The sequence below is a fragment of the Caretta caretta genome, chromosome 2 (genome assembly GCF_965140235.1).
Source record: "Caretta caretta isolate rCarCar2 chromosome 2, rCarCar1.hap1, whole genome shotgun sequence".
Classification (NCBI taxonomy): domain Eukaryota; kingdom Metazoa; phylum Chordata; order Testudines; family Cheloniidae; genus Caretta; species Caretta caretta.
Genome location: NC_134207.1, coordinates 154,940,009 through 154,961,681, shown reverse-complemented (window position 1 = coordinate 154,961,681; position 21,673 = coordinate 154,940,009). Strand labels below are relative to the sequence as shown.

At 46.3% G+C, this 21,673-nt stretch overlaps 3 protein-coding genes across 7 annotated transcripts in view; 2 read left to right on the top strand and 1 right to left on the bottom strand.

Moving 5' to 3' along the window:
• The window catches only part of LOC125631933 (uncharacterized), a 61,953-nt gene extending 60,258 nt beyond the window's left edge, over window positions 1-1,695 (bottom strand). For 3 of the 4 annotated variants that reach the window (XM_075125503.1, XM_075125506.1, XM_075125505.1), the window contains exon 1: window positions 1,609-1,695. The gene's annotated coding sequence lies outside the window, so the exon portion shown is untranslated. Of the gene's footprint in view, window positions 1-517; window positions 977-1,608 lie in introns of those variants that run through there. The other variant, XM_075125504.1, reaches the window with a different exon arrangement.
• An 89-nt stretch (window positions 1,696-1,784) lies between these two features.
• LOC125631037 (uncharacterized) lies at window positions 1,785-6,517 on the top strand. The gene is made up of 3 exons (XM_048837220.2): window positions 1,785-5,380; window positions 5,639-5,783; window positions 6,045-6,517. The coding sequence occupies exons 1-3, from the start codon at window positions 5,048-5,050 to the stop codon at window positions 6,515-6,517; spliced, it is 951 nt and encodes a 316-aa protein (XP_048693177.1). The 5' UTR covers window positions 1,785-5,047.
• Window positions 6,518-15,354: 8,837 nt separating this feature from the next.
• Window positions 15,355-21,673, top strand: part of MSANTD3 (Myb/SANT DNA binding domain containing 3) — a 32,683-nt gene continuing 26,364 nt past the window's right edge. Inside the window, exons 1-2 of one of the 2 annotated variants that reach the window (XM_075125502.1) lie at window positions 15,355-15,508; window positions 15,648-15,723. The gene's annotated coding sequence lies outside the window, so the exon portion shown is untranslated. The remainder of the gene's footprint in view (window positions 15,509-15,647; window positions 15,724-21,673) is intronic. The other variant, XM_048839430.2, reaches the window with a different exon arrangement.

Below are 21,673 nucleotides of genomic sequence, written 5' to 3'. Positions count from 1 at the left end.
ATTAAATCAAGTCTTCCTGATTAGTGATTTAAATCACGATTTAGATCAATTTGATTTAAATCAAATCCACCCTATGTATATCATTATTGTGTATGAAGTTATCAGATTTTGCTATATTTTGTTATTCAAATATGTTGTGAGTTTGGGAGATACCCACTGCTAGCCTGTCAATGACAACAAAGGAGGTGAGCCATACCCAAACAGGCATTAAGCAACCATCATGAGGTACCGACCAGCAACAAGAACGCTGGAAAGAAAGTCTTCAAACTAAGGAGACTGGTCCCAGGCTTCAAAGGAAATTCAGCCTGTGTATTAAGAATCTGACTACAACATCCAGCGGGGGTGAGAAAAGCTGTTTGATTCAACTCTTGCTTCGTCTGATAAAGTTTAGAATTTAGACTGCAATTTTGCTTTTATTTCTTTTGTAACCATCTTTGTTCTATATGCCTACCACTTATAATCACTTAAAATTTATCTTTCTGCAGTTGATAAACTTATTTTAATGTTTTATCCTTACCAGTGAGTTTGTCTAAAGTGGTTGCGGAATTTGCTGGCATTACATTAGCTGGTGCATGTCCATTATCCTTTGATGAAGTCGTGAATTAATTACTGAGAAGGTCCTGAGCAATGTTAGACAGTACATTTCTGGGGTGCACAATCGGGGAGGGGGAGATTTGCTGGTGTTTCCCTCTGTACAGCTCATGAGTGGCTTGCACAGCATTCATTTAACTTATCTGGGTGTATCTCGCATCCTGGTGCCTAAGTGTTAACAGCACCTGGAAAGGTTTGCTACTGTCATTAGTCAAGCATCATGAGAGACAGCCCAGGATGGAGAGTTAAGGGGGCATAGCAATCCCAACTCAAGGTTGTACTCCGAGGACCCATCACACTAGCAGACAATGCAAACACAGGAGATGGGGAGTGGTCCCCCATTTTCCTGCTGCTGCAAGGCCACACTATGAGCAATATGGATTGCCATCCCCACCCCGCTCTGAACAAAGAAAGTGGTGGTATTTTCTTAAAAGCCATCGAAGTGGCACCAACAGGAGCTCTCACTCACTGCGAATTGTGCAGAACTTCCTAGGATCAGCTCTCTCCTCTGACACATTTCCACCCGCAGCATCAACATTTAAACTGTCAGCGCCCCCCCCGCTGCAGGCACCGCTGACTACAGGCCAAGTGAGAGGGGAGCGCGAGACAGCCCCCCCCCCGGCCGCCCCGGAAGGGTCCCCGGGGCTCATCGCCGCTTCCCGCCTAGCTGCAGGCCCCGCAGCAGCAGCCTCCTCCGCTCCCTAACCGCTGCCGCGGAGCCGCCGGGGCCGACCCCCGCTCTGGCGTCCGGGCCAAGCCGGGCCAGCCACCCGCGGAGCCAGCCCCGGGCTGTTCTCGGCCCGGTCGGGCGCGGTCCCAACCGCCGGGCCCGCGACTCCGAGCTCCGCGCGCGGCAGCAGGCGAGCCCGCCCCGCCCCCGCGGAGACGGGACCGGCCGGGGCGGCTCCCCCCGTTGGAAGCGCAAGCGGGGGGCGGGGAGAGCAGCCCGCAGCCCGCCTAGGCGCTTCCTCCGCCGGCCCCAAGCGCCGTATCTGCCGCCGCGTCCCCGGCACTCACCCCGCGCCCCGGCTGCGGCTCTTCGGCCCGCCGCCGCGAGAGAACTGCAGGGCGCATGCGCCTCGGCCCCTGCGCGCTGCGTGAGGGGGTCGGGTCTGGGGATGGGGGGTGGAAACTCCGGACCGGAATCCACCTGCGGCGGGAATCGGATTCTGCTCCTCGCCCTCCGCCGGGGGCTGGGCGCCCGCCACACCGCCCCGCCTGTGGGCGGCCCCGGGCAGCAGCGGGACGCGGGGAGCCGTGGGGCCGTTGAGGGTTACCGAGAGTCAGGGGCATTTCCTGGGGCCGCGGGCGGGATTCAGCACCGCTCATCCGGCGTGTCTCTGGTGTTTCTGTTAAAGGTCCTGCTCCCGGTGAGGAGCACCTCAGCTTTCCTGTTTGCAGGCCGGGCTCTTCTAGACCCAGTGGCTGTAGAGAAAACTTTGAAAATGCGAACCCCAAATGCCCACAAACCAGGCGGCAGATGAAAAGCACCCCACATGGAGCACGTTTAAAATAGGATTTAAAAAATTGCATACATGGCTGATGAATGCACCCATGCAAATGGGCATCAGTATTAAGTTATTGTGTACGTTATCTTGATGTCAGTGGTAGGCCAGTAAATGCATTTCTAGATGTTCAAGTTATAGAAGACACCTCAGCTGCCTCTGCCTCCACATCTTAGAAGAGTTAAATGCTGGTCAATTGGACCCCAAACAGATGGCTGCTTGTGCATTTGATGGAGCTGCAAACTTCTCTGGAAGACATGGTGGAGCACAAGCTTTGCTCCGAGAAAAGTGTAACCTTAGTCTCTCCTGTACACACTGCAGAGGCCATCTGCTCCAACTAGCATTAGTAGGAGCTGCAGAATCTTCAAAAGACATTTCAAATGCTATAAATTTAATGTCTTCATTATATTCTTTTTTCAGCAAGAGTCCAAAAAGACTGAATAGCTTGGAAAATATAGAAGATACACTGGGACTGAAGTTCATATTAGTCCAACCTGGGAAAACTCTCTGGCTTTCTCATGAGCGAGCCTTGGCTGTTGTCTTAAAATTACTCCAGCCATTATTACTGGCTTTGGAAAGTATCTGCCAAGATGGGATGGATCTAAGTAGTGAGGCTGGTGGATTACTTTTGCTACTATGTTTAGAGAAGACTATTGCCATTCTCTCTCGGGCCATTAAACAATGCCACCCAGGCATCTGCTACAACAGTAGTAGATCTTTGTCCAGCAATAGAAGCTACATTTGGATCAATCAGAGAGCTGTCCATTGAAAAAGTACTGGAAGAAGCAAAGACTTCAGTCCGGAAGTTGACTAATGAAGGCATTTATATTGAATCCTTAAGTGAAGAGGACAAGAAGTGTTTAAGACAACTGAAAAAGTACATAGACTTGATTCTTAAAAATCTACAACAGCGACTTCTAGATTCTACTCAACCTCTATGTAGCTTTTACAGATGCCTGTCCTATAAAACACAGACAGTTGAGTGGAGTGAGGCACTACCAGCAATGGGGCTGCCGTGGGATCAGGACAGAATAGAGAATTTGAACACAGAGTGGAATATCATACGACGAATGAATGAAGATTTGACTTCAACTTATTTTTTATCATCGCTAGTGGCTCAACCCAATCTTTGTGCTATGTTTCCTGGGATGAAAGAAGTAGGAATTCATCTCTTGCTACTCCCAGTCACAACAGCTACAGTTGAGCGTTCTTTTTCATCATTGAATAGAATTTTGTGTTCTGAAAAAAGTCGCCTTCTGCCTGATCATATGAATGAACTAATGAGCATATCAATTGAAGGAATGGAAGTACCAGACACACGAGAAGCCACCAGAGATGACCGCATTGCATTCAAGAAGTTAATTAACTGAGTTGTGCAAAATTATAACAAGAAACCAAGAAGGATGTAGATGTAGTACTTCATAGAAGGCTTGAGTAGCCAACTTTAATTTGTGTGATGATTTTAAAACATGAGTTAAATCTAATAAAATGGTCAGAAAACATTTTTCAGTTTTTACTATGGTGCCATACAGCCCACCTTCACCCTCACAGTCTCACCCCTCATCAGCCCTGACACCCCCCACCGTAAATTCAAACACGCCCCCTAATTTCAATTCCTTGGGAAACCACTGATAGCGGTTACAGTGCACTCCAGCTAAAATATTGTTTCAGTACTGGTGCTGGGTTTTTATATGGTTTTATGTTTGCTATGTCTGCAGCTGATCAAAAATATATGAATATGGTTTGGAAACTGTTTGTTAGTTTTGTTGGCATTCATTGGGCTTTTATTAGATTACAGTTTGCCTTTGGTTCTGAATTCTAAATAAATAAGATATTTTTGGCACAAAATCTTTATTTTTAAATGATTTTACGATGCCAGTTTTTCTTCGTTATGATGTATAAAATGTTTGGGGTTTTGTCATTATTGTAATTATCGTTGCTGTAGTTGTTGATTTCCCGCTTCTTTTTTACCTTAGCAATATCATATCTTTAAGATTAAGGCCTTGTCTACATTATACAGTTTTGTCGACAAAAGTCAGGTTTTGTCGACAAAACAGTGAAGGTGTACACACTACAATGCTCCTCCGATTGATATAACTCTTTTGCTACACCAGGGGTTGGTAACCTTTCAGAAGTCATGTGCCAAGTCTTCATTTATTCACTCTAATTTAAGGTTTCACATGCCAGTAATACATTTTTAACATTTTTAGGAGGTCTCTTTCTGTACGTCTATAATATATAACTAAACTATTGGTGTATGTAAAGTAAATAAGGTTTTTAAAATGTTTAAGAAGCTTCATTTAAAATTAAATACAGAGCCCCCCCAGACCGGTGGCAAGGACCCGGGCAGGGCGAATGCCACTGAAAATCTGCTCATGTTCCGCCTTTGGCACACGTGCCATAGGTTGCCTACCCCGTGCTACACCAACAAAATAAAACCACTTTGGCGAGCGGCATAGAGCTTTCTACAACAAAGTTAGAGTGACACAGTGCCAGTGTAGACACTGTGTTTGTTTATGTCGCCTCCAAGAGGTGTCCCACAATGCCCATCATGACCACTCTGTTAAGCAGTTTCTACTCTGCTCTGCATCCAGGTACACAGATAGGTCCTCCTACCCTCTTAAAGTCCTGGGAATTTTTGAAATTCCACTTCCTGCTTGCTCAGTGTGGACAGCTCACATCACATCTTCTCAGTTGACCATGCTGGCTTTCTGCAGCAAATAGGCTTCCGCATAGAGTATACCGGAGTTGCTGGGTCTATTGGGTGTGGGGAGAGGAGGATGTGCAGTTGCAGTGCCTATCCAACTATAGGAACTTTGAACCTACAAGCAGATTGCTCATGGCATGGATGAGAAGGGACATGAAAGGGACACGCAGCAGAGCCATGCTAAGATCACAGAGCTGAGGAGGCGTACCAGAAGGCAAGAGAAGGCAACCATCACTCTGGTACGATGCCAAAAACATGCCACTTCTACAAGGAGCTGCATGCCATCCTCAGTGATGACCCCACCTCCACTACCAAAAGCCCCATGGATACTTCAGGGGAACTGAAGGCAATGGACAGCAGAGTCAATCTCAAGGACAAAGTGGTGGACAATGAGGTCGAGTTGGAAGAGGATGTGGGACAGGTGACAGGCTCAGCCGGCGGCATGGCAAGCCAGGATCTCACTTTGACTCTGGAGTGGTCTAGCCAGTCCCAGCAGTCCATCTCTGGCATTCCAGAAGCAGGAGAGGGGAGCTCCATTAAGTACTCATTATGCTTTGATACTGCATGGCTACATGAGGTAGTGGTATCCTTGATTTTGTTACATGGTGCAGGTGGGACAAGGGATCTACATTAACAACACTAGGTACTTTTTGCATCTGCTTCGCATTCCCCTGTGCAGCTATGCAGTGGGGGCCCAGCGGAAAAGTTTGTTAATGCACACCAAGATCTCCCAGGAATTCTCCATAGAAATTTCTAGGAAACTTTCTTGCAAATAGTCTGAAATCATTTGCCAAAGGTTCCTTCTCAGAGCTGTTTTCTTTCTTCCCCATTGTAGGAAACTTTGCCATGCCAATCGGCAATTACTTCTGGAGTAACCAAAGCAGCACCCGGGCAAGCAGCATATGGACCCGATCTGAAGCCACACACTTGCAGGAGATGTATCCTTGGATCATCAGTTACCCTCAGTAGTGTGATTTCAGGTTTGATCACCACCATCTGTGGAAAACGGTGCTAGTATTCAGAATAATGTCCCCAGGTGCTTGTATTGATTCCTTTCTCAAACCACCCAGACCCTTTGTCCCATTTTGCAATCCCCACCCCCAGTCCCACCAGGCCAAACTAACTGTGTTTAGTGCTCTGGCCATGCTGCATGCTTGTCAAGGGAAAGTGAGAAAGAGGTGCATAACTTTTAAGATTCAGAACTGAATGCACACACAATACTGTTTCTTTTGCTTCTGTAGATGTGCCCTTGGGGGCCAGCTCCTACATCCTGGTGAAGTGCCTCTGTCAGATAAGGAGGCAAATGAGGAGGAGTAAGGAGGACATGTTTCGTGAATTGCTGCAATCTTCAGATCAGGCCAAGAGCGAGCACAGAGCGTGGAGAGAGACCATAAATGAGAAACTAGAAATGGATAGCCAGGAGAGGAGACAGGCTCAGGAGCAAGTAATAAAGCTCATGCAGGACCAAACAGAGATGCTGTGGTCCCTGATTGTGCTGCAGGTAGAATGCATGTGTGCTCAACTCCTCCTGCAGCCCATACAGAACTGCCTTCCTTGCCCCTCCTCCCCCATTTCTCTCACGTTCCCAGCCCTTCGCAGTACTCCTTTCACTCCATCCCTAGGGACATTTTCCATAATGACAACTGGACTGACATGCAGCTGTGAGATCCTTGTGTCCCTTGTAAGAAATGTTCATCTGTGTATTGCTGTTTAATAAAAATTTTGTCTTACAAAGACAGTGATTATTTGTGATCTACAGATGTAGATGGAACAGAAATTCATACACAGTTGCAATCGGCATATTTGCAGGCTACAGTTAAGGCTCAGGCAGGAATTATTACAGGGGCCATCCAAGGTGGCAAGTAAAGAATACCTGGCTCAGTTCATTACAGAAAGACTAATTACTGGGGCTCATTATCAAAATGCTGCTTTATATAGCATCCTGTTCAGCCCCTCTAGTAGCCTTGGTGTTTGGCTGCTCAAAATCAGCTACCAGGCTATCCACCTAAATGATCCACCCCTTGGGAAACTTTTCCTCCTTTACTCACAAATGTTATGCAGAGCACAGCAGGCTGCTATGACCAAGGGAATATTTTCCTCACTGAGGTCTAACCTGCCAAAAAGGCAGTGCCAGCGACCCTTTAATCTTCTAAATGCACATTGTGTGGTCATTCTGCACCTGCTGAGCCTGTTGTTGAAGTGCTCTTTGCTGCTGTCAAGGTTTTTGGTGTATGGTGTCATGAGCCACGGGAGTAAGGGGTAGGTGGGTCCCCAAGGATCACTATGGGCATTTCCACTTCTGGTCTGGAAAGAAAGTCCCTGCATACAGCTTTCTATACAAGCCACTGTTCCTGAAGATGCATGTGTCATGCACCTTCCCTGACTACCACACTGATGTCAGTGAAACGACCCTGGTAATCCACCAGCACCTGTGATACCACAGAGAAGTAGCCTTTTCTGTTGATGTACTCCGTCACAAGATGGTCTGTGGCCAAAATTGGGATATGCGTGACATTCATCGGCTCACCACAGTTAGGAAATCTCATTGCAGCAAAGCTATCCACTATTTCCCGCACGTTGCTCAGAATCACATTCCTTTATAGCAGGAGGTAATTAATGCCTGGCACACTTGCATCACTGCATCCCTCACCAGTAGCTGTCTGGGAGTTGCCAGCTTCCACAAAGTGATTGCCACTCACTTTTGCACTGTTAGAGCTGTCTTATTTTGGTGTCCTTGCGCCGCAGGTTGAGGGCAAACTCTGCACACAGTTCAAGTGTAAGTGAGGGAATGATCCTGCTATTGTGAGGAACTTTCCTGGCTTATACACTACCCTGTGAAATGGGCTAGCGAAAGAATCTGAGTCCTTGCTCCCACTTCCTTTACCCAAAGGCCTGCCTGACCTCGAGGACTCCCCTTTCACTCTTCTGGGTGGCAGAGTCCTAGTAACCCCAACAAGGCTGGGCCCAGGATTCCTCAGGGGCTCGACCCCCAACCTTGTCATGGTCACTTAGGACAGGTGCTAGGGTGTCCCCACTTTGGGATGCTCTATCCACACTGGACACTTCCCTGACTCACTGACCATTACATACAGTTGAAAGTAAATACACTTTATTAAACAGAAACCAATTAAAAAAAATCAGGAAAAAATGGGAAAGGTTAAAGGAAAACACATAACCCTGCTCTGTGGCACGGGGACATCACAACCGGTGTCTCTGGAATGTAAGGGCAGTTCAGTCTGCTCCTCACAAGTCCCAGGCCTACTTCTCAGGCCCTGGCTGTGCTGTAGGGATGCTGAGGTCGAACACTTGCTCTGGTGGTGGCCTCAGGCTCTAGGTGGCAGAACCCTTCTTCCCAGGGCTGTCGGGGTTGCAATCCCCTTCCAAGTCTGGCCTGCAAGGCCTCTTGGCTGGGGGCATCTCCCTGTGCTGGGCCCGCTGCCTAGGGTCCCCCTCACTCTCTCAAGTTGCTCACCACACCCTGCTCCAGACTGCTCCAGCCCCACCACTCTGCCTCAGTTCCAGCTCCACTCTGCCCCAGCTCCAGCCTGCCTTAGCGCTGCTGCTGCTTTGCCTCCAGCTCTCTGGGCTGCTTTTCTGGCCCCTCTGGCTCTGGTTGCTGCAGTTCTCCTCCCAGCCCAGGTCTGCTCTCTGGGCTGCTGCTGTGGCTCTGCTCCATAGCTCAGCACAGGCTCCTGCTCTCTCCTTAGCTCAGCCCCACTCTGTTCCAGGCAGCTCTCCAGCTCACACGGAGGATGAGAACTCCCTGGCCTCCTGACTCTCTCATAGCCTGCCTGTTCTGTCAATCAGGCTGACCTGGAGCATTGGCCTCTCCACATTGCCCCGGGGACTGTCAGTCTCAGGGTCCTGATTTCCCATCGACCCTTCCCCTTGCTTTTGGTACTGGAAGCTACCCAACCAAAAAAACCTCCACTGAGTTTTAGTAAGGGGTCAACAGTCTCCTTACACAAGGAAGGTGGTTTTGTGCATAGGAAAGTTCTGTAGCCGCTGCTTGTCATCCCATACCAGCATCATAAGCCAATTCCATCACTCAGTGCTTGTTTCCTGAGCCCAATAGCGACAGTCCACCATGTGCACCTGTTTTGTTAATGTCAACATCAATCTTGAATTGTTTCTTTCCCTGGCACGCAGCAGGGCGCAGGCAGCACTGATTCCTGTTCAGATTCACAGCTCATGAAATACTGCAGGATCAGCTGCGTTGTGTTCATAACGCTTATCACAAGACTGGTAAGCAGTGCAAGATCCATGCTGTCAGGCAGAGATGGCGGGCACACAGTTTTCAGGAGTAGTTGAAAAATGGCGTGAAATGCAGTCAGAAGCCCTTGGAGTTATGGGCCAGAGAAAACTGAATCATTGGGATAATGATCCTTGCCCCATGATGCACTGCGATCCATTCCCAGAACTCCTATCAGGAGAAGGTAGTGATTTGCAGAGTGGGATAGCTATCCACAGTGCATTGCTTTCCTTGTTGGTGCTGGAGCGCCAACAACGGATACGCTCCGCTGACACAACGAGTGTTGTGTTAACATGCACAAGTGATGTAATTACAACTTTTTTTTATCATCAACATAACTTAAGTCAACTTACCTCTGAAGTGTAGACATAGCCTTAGTCTGATCTTCCATGAGTCTGCTGGAGAATCTCTTTGTGAGTCTCAGATGATGTAGATGGTTAGCTCTTACACCTTAATTGAAAGTGGGGAATCTTCAACAAAGGTTTTCTTTCTCCAAATGTTATGGGCTTGTCTAGACACAAATTGATACCATTTTAGACCAAAGCAAATCTGAGTGTGGACATGCGAAACTGCTATAAATCAGATTTAAATCACTTTAAGAGTATTCACACACAAAATTGCACCAATTTAGCAAAATTAGTTTAAAATCACATCTTCAGTTAAACCATTGCAACTTGTGTGTAGAAGTTAAATAGATGTTAATGTGGTAGATGTGAGTCCGGGAAGTGTAAGGAGTTCAAAAGACTATATTGAGATGTGCCAGACAGGCATGGACTTTTGGGATGATAAGTGTTAAGTAGGGGAATCCCTAGGGAGTGATTAATGAAAATGTTACAACTCTGGTTATGCAAAAACCAGCCTTTTGAAGCTATGCCCTGAGGAGAGAGCCATTAACTGGTGATTATCTGTTCCTGGAAACTGGAGATCAAAGGCCTGAGCTGAATAAAGAAACAGTTGAATTGTCCAACTGGGGTTCATGTTCAGTCGAAAAACTTGCATAGGGCACAGCCATACTTGTAGATGTAGAGCGCTTTGAGTTAAACCCACCTTCGGAGAGCGCAGTAGGGAAAGCGCTGCAGTCTGTCCACACTGACAGCTGCAAGCACACTGGCGTGGCCACATTTGCGGCACTTGCAGAGGCATTGGGAGCGGTGCATTATAGGCAGCTATCCCACAGAGCACCTCTTCCCATTCTGGCGCTGTGGCTTGTGGGAAGGGGATGGGGAGCGCGGGGCGTTCTGGGTCCTGTCCCAACACCCCGTGATGCATCGGTTCGCATCCCAGCAATCCCTGTGCTTCTGTCCACACTTGGCGCCATCTTTCAATGTTTTTTGTACTCCACACTCTGTCTTCCCTTTCGATCTGTGAGAATGGAGCCCGAACTGCTGAGGAGTATGCTGACGAGTCTTGCCAGCACGTCACATTTGGCAGTTGAGTTATTCCTTATGATCCAAAGTGACAGTGAGGGCTCCGACGATGATATTGACTCGAGTAACGCATATCACACGAGTTTGCTTGTGGCATTCACAGACATGCTCACCACCATGGAATGCTGCTTTTGGGCTCGGGAAACAAGCCTGAGTGGTGGGATCACATCTTCATGGAAGTCTGGAATGATGAGCAGTGGCTGCAGAACTTTCGGATGAGAAAAGCCACTTTCATGGGACTGTGTGAGGAGCTCGCCCCCACCCTGCGGTGCAAGGACACGAGATTGAGAGCTGCCCTGATGGAGGAGAAGCGGGTGGCTATTGCAATCTGGATGCTGGAAACTCCAGACAGCTACTGATCGGTCGCTAACCAGTTTGGAGTGGGAAAGTCGACCGCTGGAATTGTGTTGATATAAATTTGCAGGGCCATTAATCGCATCCTGCTCAGAAGAACCATGTCTCTGGGTAACGTGCATGACATTGTGGATGGCTTTGCACAAATGGGTTTCCCTAACTGCAGAGGGGCGATAGATGGCACACAGATTCCAATTCTGGCACCAGCCCACCTAGCCTCTGAGTACATTAATCAGAAGGGGTATTTCTCTATGGTTCTCCAGGCACATGTGGATCACCGTGAGCGTTTCACTGACATTAAAACAGGCTGGCCTGGAAAGGTGCATGTTGCATGCATCTTTCAGAACACTGGCCTGTTCAGGAAGCTGCAAGCCGGGACTTTTTTCCCAGACCAGAAGCTCACCGTAGGGGAAGTTGAAATCCCCATTGTGATCCTTGGAGATCCCCCTTACCCTTTAATGCCGTGGCTCATGAAACCCTACACAGGGAGCCTTGACAGCAGCAAGAAGTGGTTCAACAGCAGGCTGAGCCAGTGCAGAATGACAGTGGAGTGTGCTTTTGGCTGTTTAAAGGGCCACTGGTGCTCTCTGTATTGGAAGCTGGACCTGGCTGATGACAGCATCCACGCGGTTATATCCACGTGCTGTACCCTCCATAACATTTGTGAAGGGAAGGGTGAACAATTCACTCAGGCATGGAACTCAGAGGTTCAACACCTGGAGGCTGAATTTGAACAGCCAGAGAGCAGGGCTATTAGAGGGGCCCAGTGCGGGGCTGCAAGGACTAGGGATGCCTTGAGGGAGCAATTTGAGGCTGAAAGCCACCAGTAATGTCTGGTGCCCTGCATGGGAGTGAAGTGCAGTGGTTCCAATGTTAGTAGGAATCTATGTTTGCTACGCTGACTTGCAGTGCCTGTTTCTTTCCTGGGCTAAGGTATCTTTTACTTTATACAATAATAAAGAATGTTTTCAAAGCCAAAAATATCCATTTATTGAAAAGAAAATTAATTTATTGAAAAGAAACACAACTGCTTGGGAAACAGAAAGGGCAAGGGAGTGGGGTGGGGAATGGTACAATCACAGAGTGTATGTCCTGTTATCATACTCAGCCTTCCTGTCTGGAGTGCTGTGCATGAGTGCTGCACTTCAGGATGGCTATACTGCATGATGATGGGGGCTGATGCAATGACTAAGGGTGTTAATTTTCAGGGCTGGGTGGTGAAGCTACAGGTGTTGGAGGCAGCTGGTGGCAGTAAGAACCCAGATGTTGGGGAAAGTGGGTTGGAGGTGACATGGAGGCACAAGGGAAAGAGTTTTGGGACAAGGGCTGCGGGGGGTGGGCACGGTAGTGCTCCGCCTGCATAGCTACGAGCACCTGGATAGCATCCACTTGGCACTCCATTATGCTTATCAGCCAATCTGTGCTTTGCTGCCGGACCACCGTGCTTTTCTGCCGGCGATCCTCATTCTGCTGGCGGATCCTCCTTTCACTGTCCCGCCACTCCTACACTTTTTGATTTTCATTACTTGAATGCTGCATTACTTCATGCAACATGTCTTCCTTGCTTCTACGTGGCCTCTTTGTGATTCTTTGGAGTCTTTTGGCCGGTGATAACACCGACAGCTGAGATCTCAAGATTTCATCTGTAAAGGCAAAATGCAACACTTAACAGAGGCAGCATTGTTCACACCAGACAGAGCAATGATTCCTCCATACTTAAGGGCAAGCACAGTCTACACAATAGCATAATTTGCCCATCCCAAAACGAGCGCACATAACCCACGGGAGCCCCAAAATGGTGAGTAAGCACAGGGTCAAGTGTGACTGATTGTTTCACGGCTGTACTGTCCTCTGGGTTTCTGTGCCTTGGGGAGAGCCAACAGCAGCAGTGGGCCCCTATACTGAACACTGACCCCACATTTTCCACAGGAGTTCATCCTGGAAAATATCTCACTGCTGAGGGTGACCTGGGAAGTAAGGGAGGGTCTTCAACTGCAATGCGGCTTCAGCCCTGGCCCAAATGCAGCTTCCCGGTGTGCAGCAATGGTCCCCCCGCCCCTCACGGCACAGTGGCGCGGACAAGTTAGCCTTACTGGGACAAGGACCACAGTGGCTCTCCCGAGAAACCTGCGCAAGCGCATTGCCCAAGTTCTGGATGAGACCTTTGAAGACATCACTGAGGCCGATTACCACGATGTGAGAGAGCACATCAGTGCCCTATTCCGCACCTAGGCATGCATGCAGCCCTAACCTTCCTCGCCCCAAGAGCCCGCACTGAATAACTTCCTTCCCAAAATAAAAGCCGCTTATCGGGAACCTCCTCTGGTGTTTGTCCTTCCCCAAGCACTGGCCGCCACGACTGGCTACCTTCCTCCTGGCGAGAACAGCTTCTGGCTGCATGCATCTAGGGATTCTGGGGTGTCTTCTTCCGCCTCAGCACCCTCACTCCCGCTTTGTTCCTCCTCCTCCTCCTGCCTTGTTGAACTGGGCTCTGAAGTGTCCATGGTGGCACTCGGAGTGGAGGTGGGGTCACCCCCAAGTATTGTGTCCAGCTCTTTGTAGAAACAGCAGATCACAGGGGCAGCACCGGAGCGGCTGTTTGCCTTGCGGGCTTTGCAGTAGGCATTCCGCAGCTCCTTCACTTTAATCCTGCAGTGCAGTGTGTCCCGGTCATGGCCCCTTTCCATCATGTCCCTTGATATCTGCCCGAAGGTTTCATAATTCCTATGGCTGGAGCACAGCTGGGATGGGACAGCTTCCTCCCCACAAACACTGATGAGGTCCAGCACCTCGCCATTGCTCCATACTGGGGATCGCCTGGTGTGTGGAGGCATGGTCACCTGGAAAGATTCGCTGAGAGCACTCCACGCCTGGCTGAGCAAACAGAAAGGGGGTTTTCAAAATTCCCAGAGAATTTAAAGGGCGGGTCTGAAGGTTGGTCACCTGAGGGCAGGGCAGTAGAGTTCAAAGTGATGACCAGAGTGGCTAGAACAGGCATTGTGGGACACTTCTGGAGGCCGATCAGAGTGCACTAACAGAGCAGGGCGTCCACACTGGCACCGCGGTGCTCCAGCAGGGGTGCACCAAATGTTATTCCACTTGCCAAGGTGGAGTACCAGGAGTGCTCTAGCTGCGGCGTCAGAGCACCCGACGTGCCTTGCCAGTGTGGACGGGTAGTGAGCTAGTGCGTCCGGGGCTTCTTTAACGTGCTCTAACTCGCAAGTGTGGCCAAGCCCATAGACTTGTAGCCAAAAGAGCACAGCCAGCCATGGGGTTTGAAAGATTGACCCCTAATTGTGATGAGTTTTCTGAGACTGATGAGTCACCTCTGGGTGTGAATGTTCGGAGCCCTGATATGTTTACTGAGGTAATCACCTGTGATTCCTAAAATAGGCCCATGCTAATTATCCAAGGTCCAGCTGATCCACAAACAAGGGTCTAACCAGGTGACCTCAAGGGGATAATGCTAGCTGCCTGCTAATTCTGACAGACTGTTCTAGTATGTGGCTGCCCTGTAACATGCATGAAATGGATCCAGCTTGCATCTTGGCCAGCTGCCCAGATGTCCTGCTGCTATTGGAAGCTGGGATACCTCTAGTATTCTATTAGCATTAGGATAGGTTTTTATTGTCTTCTCTATGTCTTCTGTGTAATGCTTTTATTCTAAGAACAAGAGCAGTTTGCTTTGTGAAGGCTGGTTGGTAACTGTAATAGCTCCTGGAGAAATGTTAACCACTGGTTCTGGATGCTGGAGAAACCACAGTGAAGTGCATAGGGACTATAAGCCTAAATTCTCCCTCTGTAGGGAGAGAGACACAGGTGTCCTCCTCCCAAGAGGAGGTAACGGTTGGGAGCTAGAAACCTTAAAAGGGTGCCTTCAAGGAAGACCAGAAAGATGGTTGGGGGCGGAGGGGAGAGCAGTCAATGCAGAAACTGAGACAGTTAACAAAAACAATTCATTCTAAACAGTTTGACTAAAAACACTTCTCCCTTAGCTTTCACTCTTCTTGTGATTTCGCTAGTTCCGAAGTCTTCCAGGCTCAGCAGACCAGAATTTCGGGGAGGGCGGGAAGGAGAGGGCAGTGGTAAAAGCCAGGAAAGGGAAATCTTTCAGGTCTTCATCATCTACTAAAAATGTCACAAGCCTGGTTTTTCATTCTTTGCAGGTTATCTTTGAGAATCTTCTAAAATGCAAGATACTGCACCTGATATTTTGGAACTTTGTAGGGGAACCAGGAACTTTATTTTTATTTTTCCTACATCAAATTCTCCCTCTTGATCAAGTCTAAAAGTTGGCATGTGGGATACAGGTGGTCAGATCCCCTAAAATAAATAAATGAAAATAACATCCACCCACTCATCCACTTTGGATCTTCCTCGACTGTAACATGCATGAAATGGATTCCTTTCATTTGATTTCACTCGGAAGGGCAGGAAAATCCAGATCGGAGTTTGGTAGGAGCTGAAGGAGCGGTGTCTGACCTGCCGGTAGGGAGGTAAAGAAGGAAAAAGGCCCAGCCCCGACACAGTAACGGAGTAGGGGGAGGGGATTAGATTGGTAATCGTGGTGCTTTGTTAAGAGTACAGAGAAATCATTTGAGCTGTGCTTTGGTATCTAAGGGTGGGGTTATTTTTACATATACAACAGAGCGAGGCCTTCCTGGGACTTGGGGTAATAACATGAACATTTTTCATTATTTCTGCCATGGTTTATGTTTCTGTATTTGTGTATCAGCTGCAGCCTGTATGTATGCATTGGGTGGTGCATTCTTCTTTGTCAGGCTAGAATCTGTTCTGTTTCATTTAACTAGAAGAGGAAAGAAGGAACCAGCAAGGAAATAAGAACAAGCTCTTAATGCTTGAGATGTCCTGATGCATGAAAGCCTGGTAGGAATTCATATTTCTGTCTATTTTGAAAAGAGATTCCAGGAAAACATTAGAAATAATAACCTGCCTCTGTTACCTCTTGCCTTACACAAACTGCTTTTGATGTCCTCCATAACTAGTAGGCTGGGTTGCTTTAAAATTTTATTTTGCCAGTACAGGAATACAAACAGGTTTGTGGACTGTAATTAATTACCTGTCTTTTTATCTAACAACCCACAGTAACTATTAACACTTTGTACTAAAACAGGATTAGAAAAGAAATTTTAAAAAAATGATTTTTAATATTAATATTATAGTTTATGTATACCTCTCATTATGATTAGTAATGTATTTTTAATTACAAAGTATTTAAAGACAACTGTGAATTCACATAGTGGAAAATCTGCTTTTAGAGAAACCATGCTTGCAGCCGTACTGTCTCGCACTATGATCTTGTTACATCTCAAGCTAAATAGGGTCAGCCCTAGGTGATACATGGATAGGAGACCACTGAGGAAAACCTAGATGCTGTAGGAAAGTGGGACACTGGGTTGTTGGCAGTTCCATCATTTGAATGAGCTGTAAACCTAGCATCCTGACTGCTTCGGGTCTTTACAAATCCAATGCCATTTTGCCCCACCCCCTAAAAACAAGGGCTTTAGCCATGGTGTCATGACCAACTTCTAATTCTGATCATTATATTATCTACTCTCATTTTTTCCTTTAACTTAAATGGAATAATTTTTTCTTCATTTTCCTGCTCAACCATTACTGTCTGTAATGCTGCTGTGTGTTGTTAAATGAATTCAACTTTACCACCCCCCTCCCCCGAGATGGCTGCAGTTAAATAGCAGATGATATCCATATATAGCATAATGTTTGTGGTTAATGAAAACTAAAGATAGGGTTGGGTAAGGCTTTCCATTCTAATTCTATCTTCTCTTACTCGTAACTTTCTCAAAAATGTGTCTTTTGAAGTTGAAATTGTCCATCCTTGGGCTCAGCTTGAAAATAATTTTTTTAAAGGTACACATGAAATTGATGCAGATGTTGGAGTTAGAGTATTTTGTGTGTATAAAATAATACACACCTGCTTTGTTCCTTCTCTGTGTGTAGCTTTTTAAAATATAATAATTCTCCCAATCTATTTTTGCCAATAAATAACTCAAAAACAGCCAAATATAAAAAGGTTGAACATTTAGTCCTCATGGAAGTATGCTTTCCAAGATAAGGTGGAATGAAAATAGTTTAGTATTTGAAAGTAATAAAGGTTTCAGTTTGCACAGTATGTAACTTTTAATCCACTAATTTGCTTTTTAATGCAAAGTATGTATTGTTTATGCCCTATGCCAGCATAGAACGTTGGGCATACTGAAATTATCTTCTGCACATGCTTGTGACTGCAAGAGGAATTTGTATGGGAACAGGTAAGGGTGTGAGAATACTTAGTCCTTTGTTTCTCAGGATTTACCATGTAACAGTTTTTCACGTACCTAACTTGTTCCCATATTGATCCTGTGGGACATGCACAGAAAATTACTTCCATTTCAACAAAGATTTCTGCTTACTAGAAATCTTTACTGGGCACATTTATAGTCCATGGCCCATATCTCATGGAAATTATTTGTTCCATGGGATGTGAGCTAAGGGAGTTCTTTCTCCTCTTCCATGGAATAGCCAAAGGGCTGACAGAAGTGGTTCAGCACATGTAAGGGACAAATGTATTGATGTATCTCGCTGCACCTTCTCAAAAGATCTGATGTTTTGAGATGTCTCAAGGCACTTCTTAGTTATCTAATGACTGGAAATGTGCCTCGACATATTGAAGCAAGCAGATGAAGTATCTAAGAGAAGGTGCTTCAAAGCACATTCTTGATGCATTTAGTCATTAGGTATCTCAAACAACTTTTGGCAGTCTCTTAAGCCTTCTAATGGAGTCAGGCCATGACCCTGCCTGATCCATGGGGGCACATGCAGACTGTATGTACATGTGAAGATCTGATTATAATAGTAAGTATATATGTGTGTGTGAGAGAGAGAATGAATATTTAGATCGTAAGCTCTTTGGGGCAGGGACAGTCTCTTTGTTCTGTATTTACATAGTGCCTAGTTTCTGGTCCATGATGAGGGCTCCTTGGTGCTACCACAATGCAAATAATAAATATTAGTAATACATGAAGGTGTGGTATAAAACGTTTACTTGTAAGTTTCAGATGGCTGCATTATTCATGAGTGATTGAACCTTTGAACCACAACATCACTCACTTTTCCAGAGGTAGAAGCAAGTACAGCATGGCCCATTGGAAAGCAGAAAATCCCCCCCTTTCCCTAGTCCTAGTCATAAGGTATTGGACTTTAAACTTGCCACTGATATATGAATGAATATTGTCCATCATGGACCTCTATAAGATTTTTTGGGGGAAGAAATGCCACACTTTGTGGCAAAGTTTTAGTTTTGGTTTTGGAGGCTGTTTGAAGCTGCTGAGCAGTGTGGTATGTTAGAATGACCTGAGTAACATGGATGAGTGGGCAGAGTGCATTGATTTTTACTTAACAGCAATTTTGAAACTTACTAATTTCTAATGCTAATAGGAAAGTTTATCTACTCATTCCTAGTTTGCATCATCACAGATGGCAGCTTCTTCTCTTGTTGTTAAATTGTTTTTTTCATTATATTTAAGAAACTTTTAAAGCTGGTATACTTTTCTTTGTATTCAATGCAGCAATTAGAATACCTGGTTTGCTATGCTTTCAGGGTTTCTTTGCGCATATAGTATGTGCACTGCTGGATTACAGACAGAGAGGAACTCCTCTGTCATCAGGTGGGGAGACCAGATTTTTACAAAGAAACAGGGGACATCTGCCAAGATATGAGGCAGGAAGTGTCACAGCAGAGGGTCCTCCCTCCTCTGCAAGCCACCCAGCTCCCTCTCTTTTTCCACCTTTTTTTCTCCTTACAAAATGAAAAATCAAGATGCAGTACAGTAAATGGCCAAATAGAAGGAAGCAGTATTTTCTCCATCTGTCTTTACTATTTTCTCTCAGTCCCAGCCTCTCAACTGTATTTTTATTCCTTGAGGCTGAGCTCCTTATTTTATTTCCTGTCCATCTTGCTGCAATTCCTACCCCATAGTTTGTTCTTTTTTATCCCCTCGGATATCCCCCCCTTCTTTCTGGTTTTCTTTCTTCTGTTTTGAGGGTTGTTGGATGTTAGGGGGCTTATTCCTTCACCCACTTACTTCCCTGGTCCTTCTCGCATGAACAGAGAGCAACAATACCTGACATCCAAAGGTGCAAACAATTCGATGTTTATTGGGGTGAACTTCCAGCAAGCATGATTCTAGTTTCCTTCCTTAGTATCCTCCTTCCCAGCTCTGACACCACAGAACCTTACACCTGTGTCCCTGTTCCCATTCCTACCCTTAGCCAAACATGATTCCAACTTCCTTACTCCCATTCCCTGTTCCCATTTCCCCCTTCAGCAAAACATGATTCCAATTTTCTTACCCCCATTCCCATCTCCCCTCTCCCCCACCCACCCACACCCCCACCCCCTCCCACCCACACCCACCCACTTCCTCATTGACTACAGATTATAGTAAAACTTGAGTTCTGCTTAGCTATACCTTAGCCAATCATTTTTCTGAAATTTAACTAACCAATCCTAACATATTGTAACATGATTATGTAACCAATTATATCCCACCACCTTAATTAGTTTACACCCAGCAAAATTAATTATACAGCAGACAGGAACAATCACAGAACCAGACAGAGATTATACAGACAAACAATAGCAAAGTGGGAACTATAATGACAAGACAATACAGAAGTGAGGATTTTACATCCCAGCTATTGATAAGTGAGTTCTTGCCAGACAGGATGCTATCAAACTAAGTTTCCTTTTACATTTTCTAGGCACTTCCCTTTCTCTGGAGGTGATAGGAATACAATCCTGTCCTGATAGTGCCTAACAGCCCAATAGCACCTTATTTCAATGTGACTAGTTTGGAATGTGAGCATGTGACTGTTTGCTTCCTAGCTTATGGCTGCCTCTGCTGCTTCGCCAAAGGCCTTAGCCTAAGAACAGGACCTCAGACTGTCACAGTAAGAGAAGGCCCTTACATCAGCAGACAGTGATTTTGATTCTTTCTTTTATACCTCTATAACTAGCCAAGTGATAAGAATACCCCTAAATTCTTAAAGTACAGGCCTTTGCAGACAGACCTGAGTATCTATATCCTAACACTCCACCCCTTTTTTTTCTTTTTCTTTTGGGATCCTCCTGCCCCAGTATCCCTGGAAAAGCATAGGACATATGGCGACACATTTCCTGATAGGGCCAGGCATCAAGGTGGAAGGTGTTGATATTCCATTTGTCCCACTGCCCCTTGTGTTGTATAGTGCCCTGCACCTTCTCTCGTACGGGCATACCACACCTATTCCAATTAGTGTTCCAGACTTCCCATTATAGCAGGCCCGAGAAGGTTGGGTCCGGGTTGTCTAGTACACTGTAGGGTTTGGAGGGCTTACTACATTACTTATAGATTATCTCCATATGCAACATAACACAAGTACAGTTAACAATACAAAATCCACAGCAACACCGAGTCCTGACCACTGCAGTATGGTCCAACATCCGAGACACCCCCAAAACACTGTCTCTCCTCCTTCGACGAGGTCACGATCTTATGTGTCCAGTTGCTGGTAGTTGCAACAAGCTACCCTGCAGGTTTTGCTTGCTTTTGTCCATATCATAAGTCCATTGAATGTTCACAGAGAAATGGGATATTGTCCAAACCAGCTTGACCACTTGGTATGGAATCAGGCAGTAAGCCCTGGTTTGATTATTCACAGCAATAAGATTCACAGATCCATTTGTGCACCAAAGTCCAGATAGCAGCATGTAGCTGTGTGTAGTTTGGTTATGGGCTGTTGTAATTGTGCCCCCAGTACTATGTACATTCCCAGCAAAACACCTTATACACAGTACACCCAATTGTCTACCCCTTGCTTAGGCCATTGATCCTGCTCCTCTATAGTCATAGGAGAGGGGCACATCCAAACATCTTCTATTGATTTACACTATTTTACACACCCCTCCATTAATTCCCAGTGAGCTCCTCCCCTTTTCATTATTTCCATAGGGCTTGTGGGGGCCACCTTAGCTGCCATTCCATTTCCAGGTACCACGGTAGCTATTACACAGGTGCTGGCCTCCTAGTTGAGCATTTTGCATTCCCATACACATCTTCCCCCCCCCAAGGTCAGCCTTTTGAAGCCATCCCCCACCCATATCATGAGATTTTCTGTTCATTAAAACACAGCAATGCTAGCAACAAGACAAACACCACAGACAAACAACACAAAACACAGATCCATGGTATTCTGAGTTATTCTTCCACTGGCACCAGCTTGCTTGTAGAGTGTCTGAAAAACAAAAGAAACAATTTCCGTCCCCATGGTGGGGACAGACTATTGCTTAATAATAATACCACTTTCTTTTACAAATTTCCTTGCTAATTGCAGGAAAAACAGAAGAATTACCTCCAGGCTGTCCTTATTTTGTTCTATAGTCAGGCTAGTGAATTACCTCACTCACTGGTCATTTATGAAATTCATGAGATGGTGTACCTCAGTTTCCCCTCTTGTACAACAGACCGAGTTTGCAATAGTTTCTCTGCTGTACCAAGCTTTAAGTTTATTCTCAGGTAATAGCTGAGACACAGCTTCAGATTTTAGCACTGTACACACACACACCCCTTAAGGTCAACCTGTCCCCCTTATTTTCAGGCTTGACTTGTTTTTTTCACCTCCCTTTCCTGGAGGGCCATAATCTGAGTCTTCTAGTAGCTTGTTTGCTGACCAGATGTATTGTTATTTGCAGCTCCTTTGTGCCCATCAGCTAGGTAATTTGCATTTACACACAGAGGCTTACTAGCTTCCTTCTGGATCCAAAGCTGTTAGCAGC

Coding starts and splice junctions, on each gene's coding strand:
- LOC125631037 (XM_048837220.2), top strand. CDS start 5,048: ATGCCAAAAACATGCCACTTCTACAAGGAGCTGCATGCCATCCTCAGT. Junction 5,381..5,638: donor ATACTGCATGGCTACATGAG/GTAGTGGTATCC, acceptor TCCCCATTGTAG/GAAACTTTGCCATGCCAATC. Junction 5,784..6,044: donor CCTCAGTAGTGTGATTTCAG/GTTTGATCACCA, acceptor TTGCTTCTGTAG/ATGTGCCCTTGGGGGCCAGC.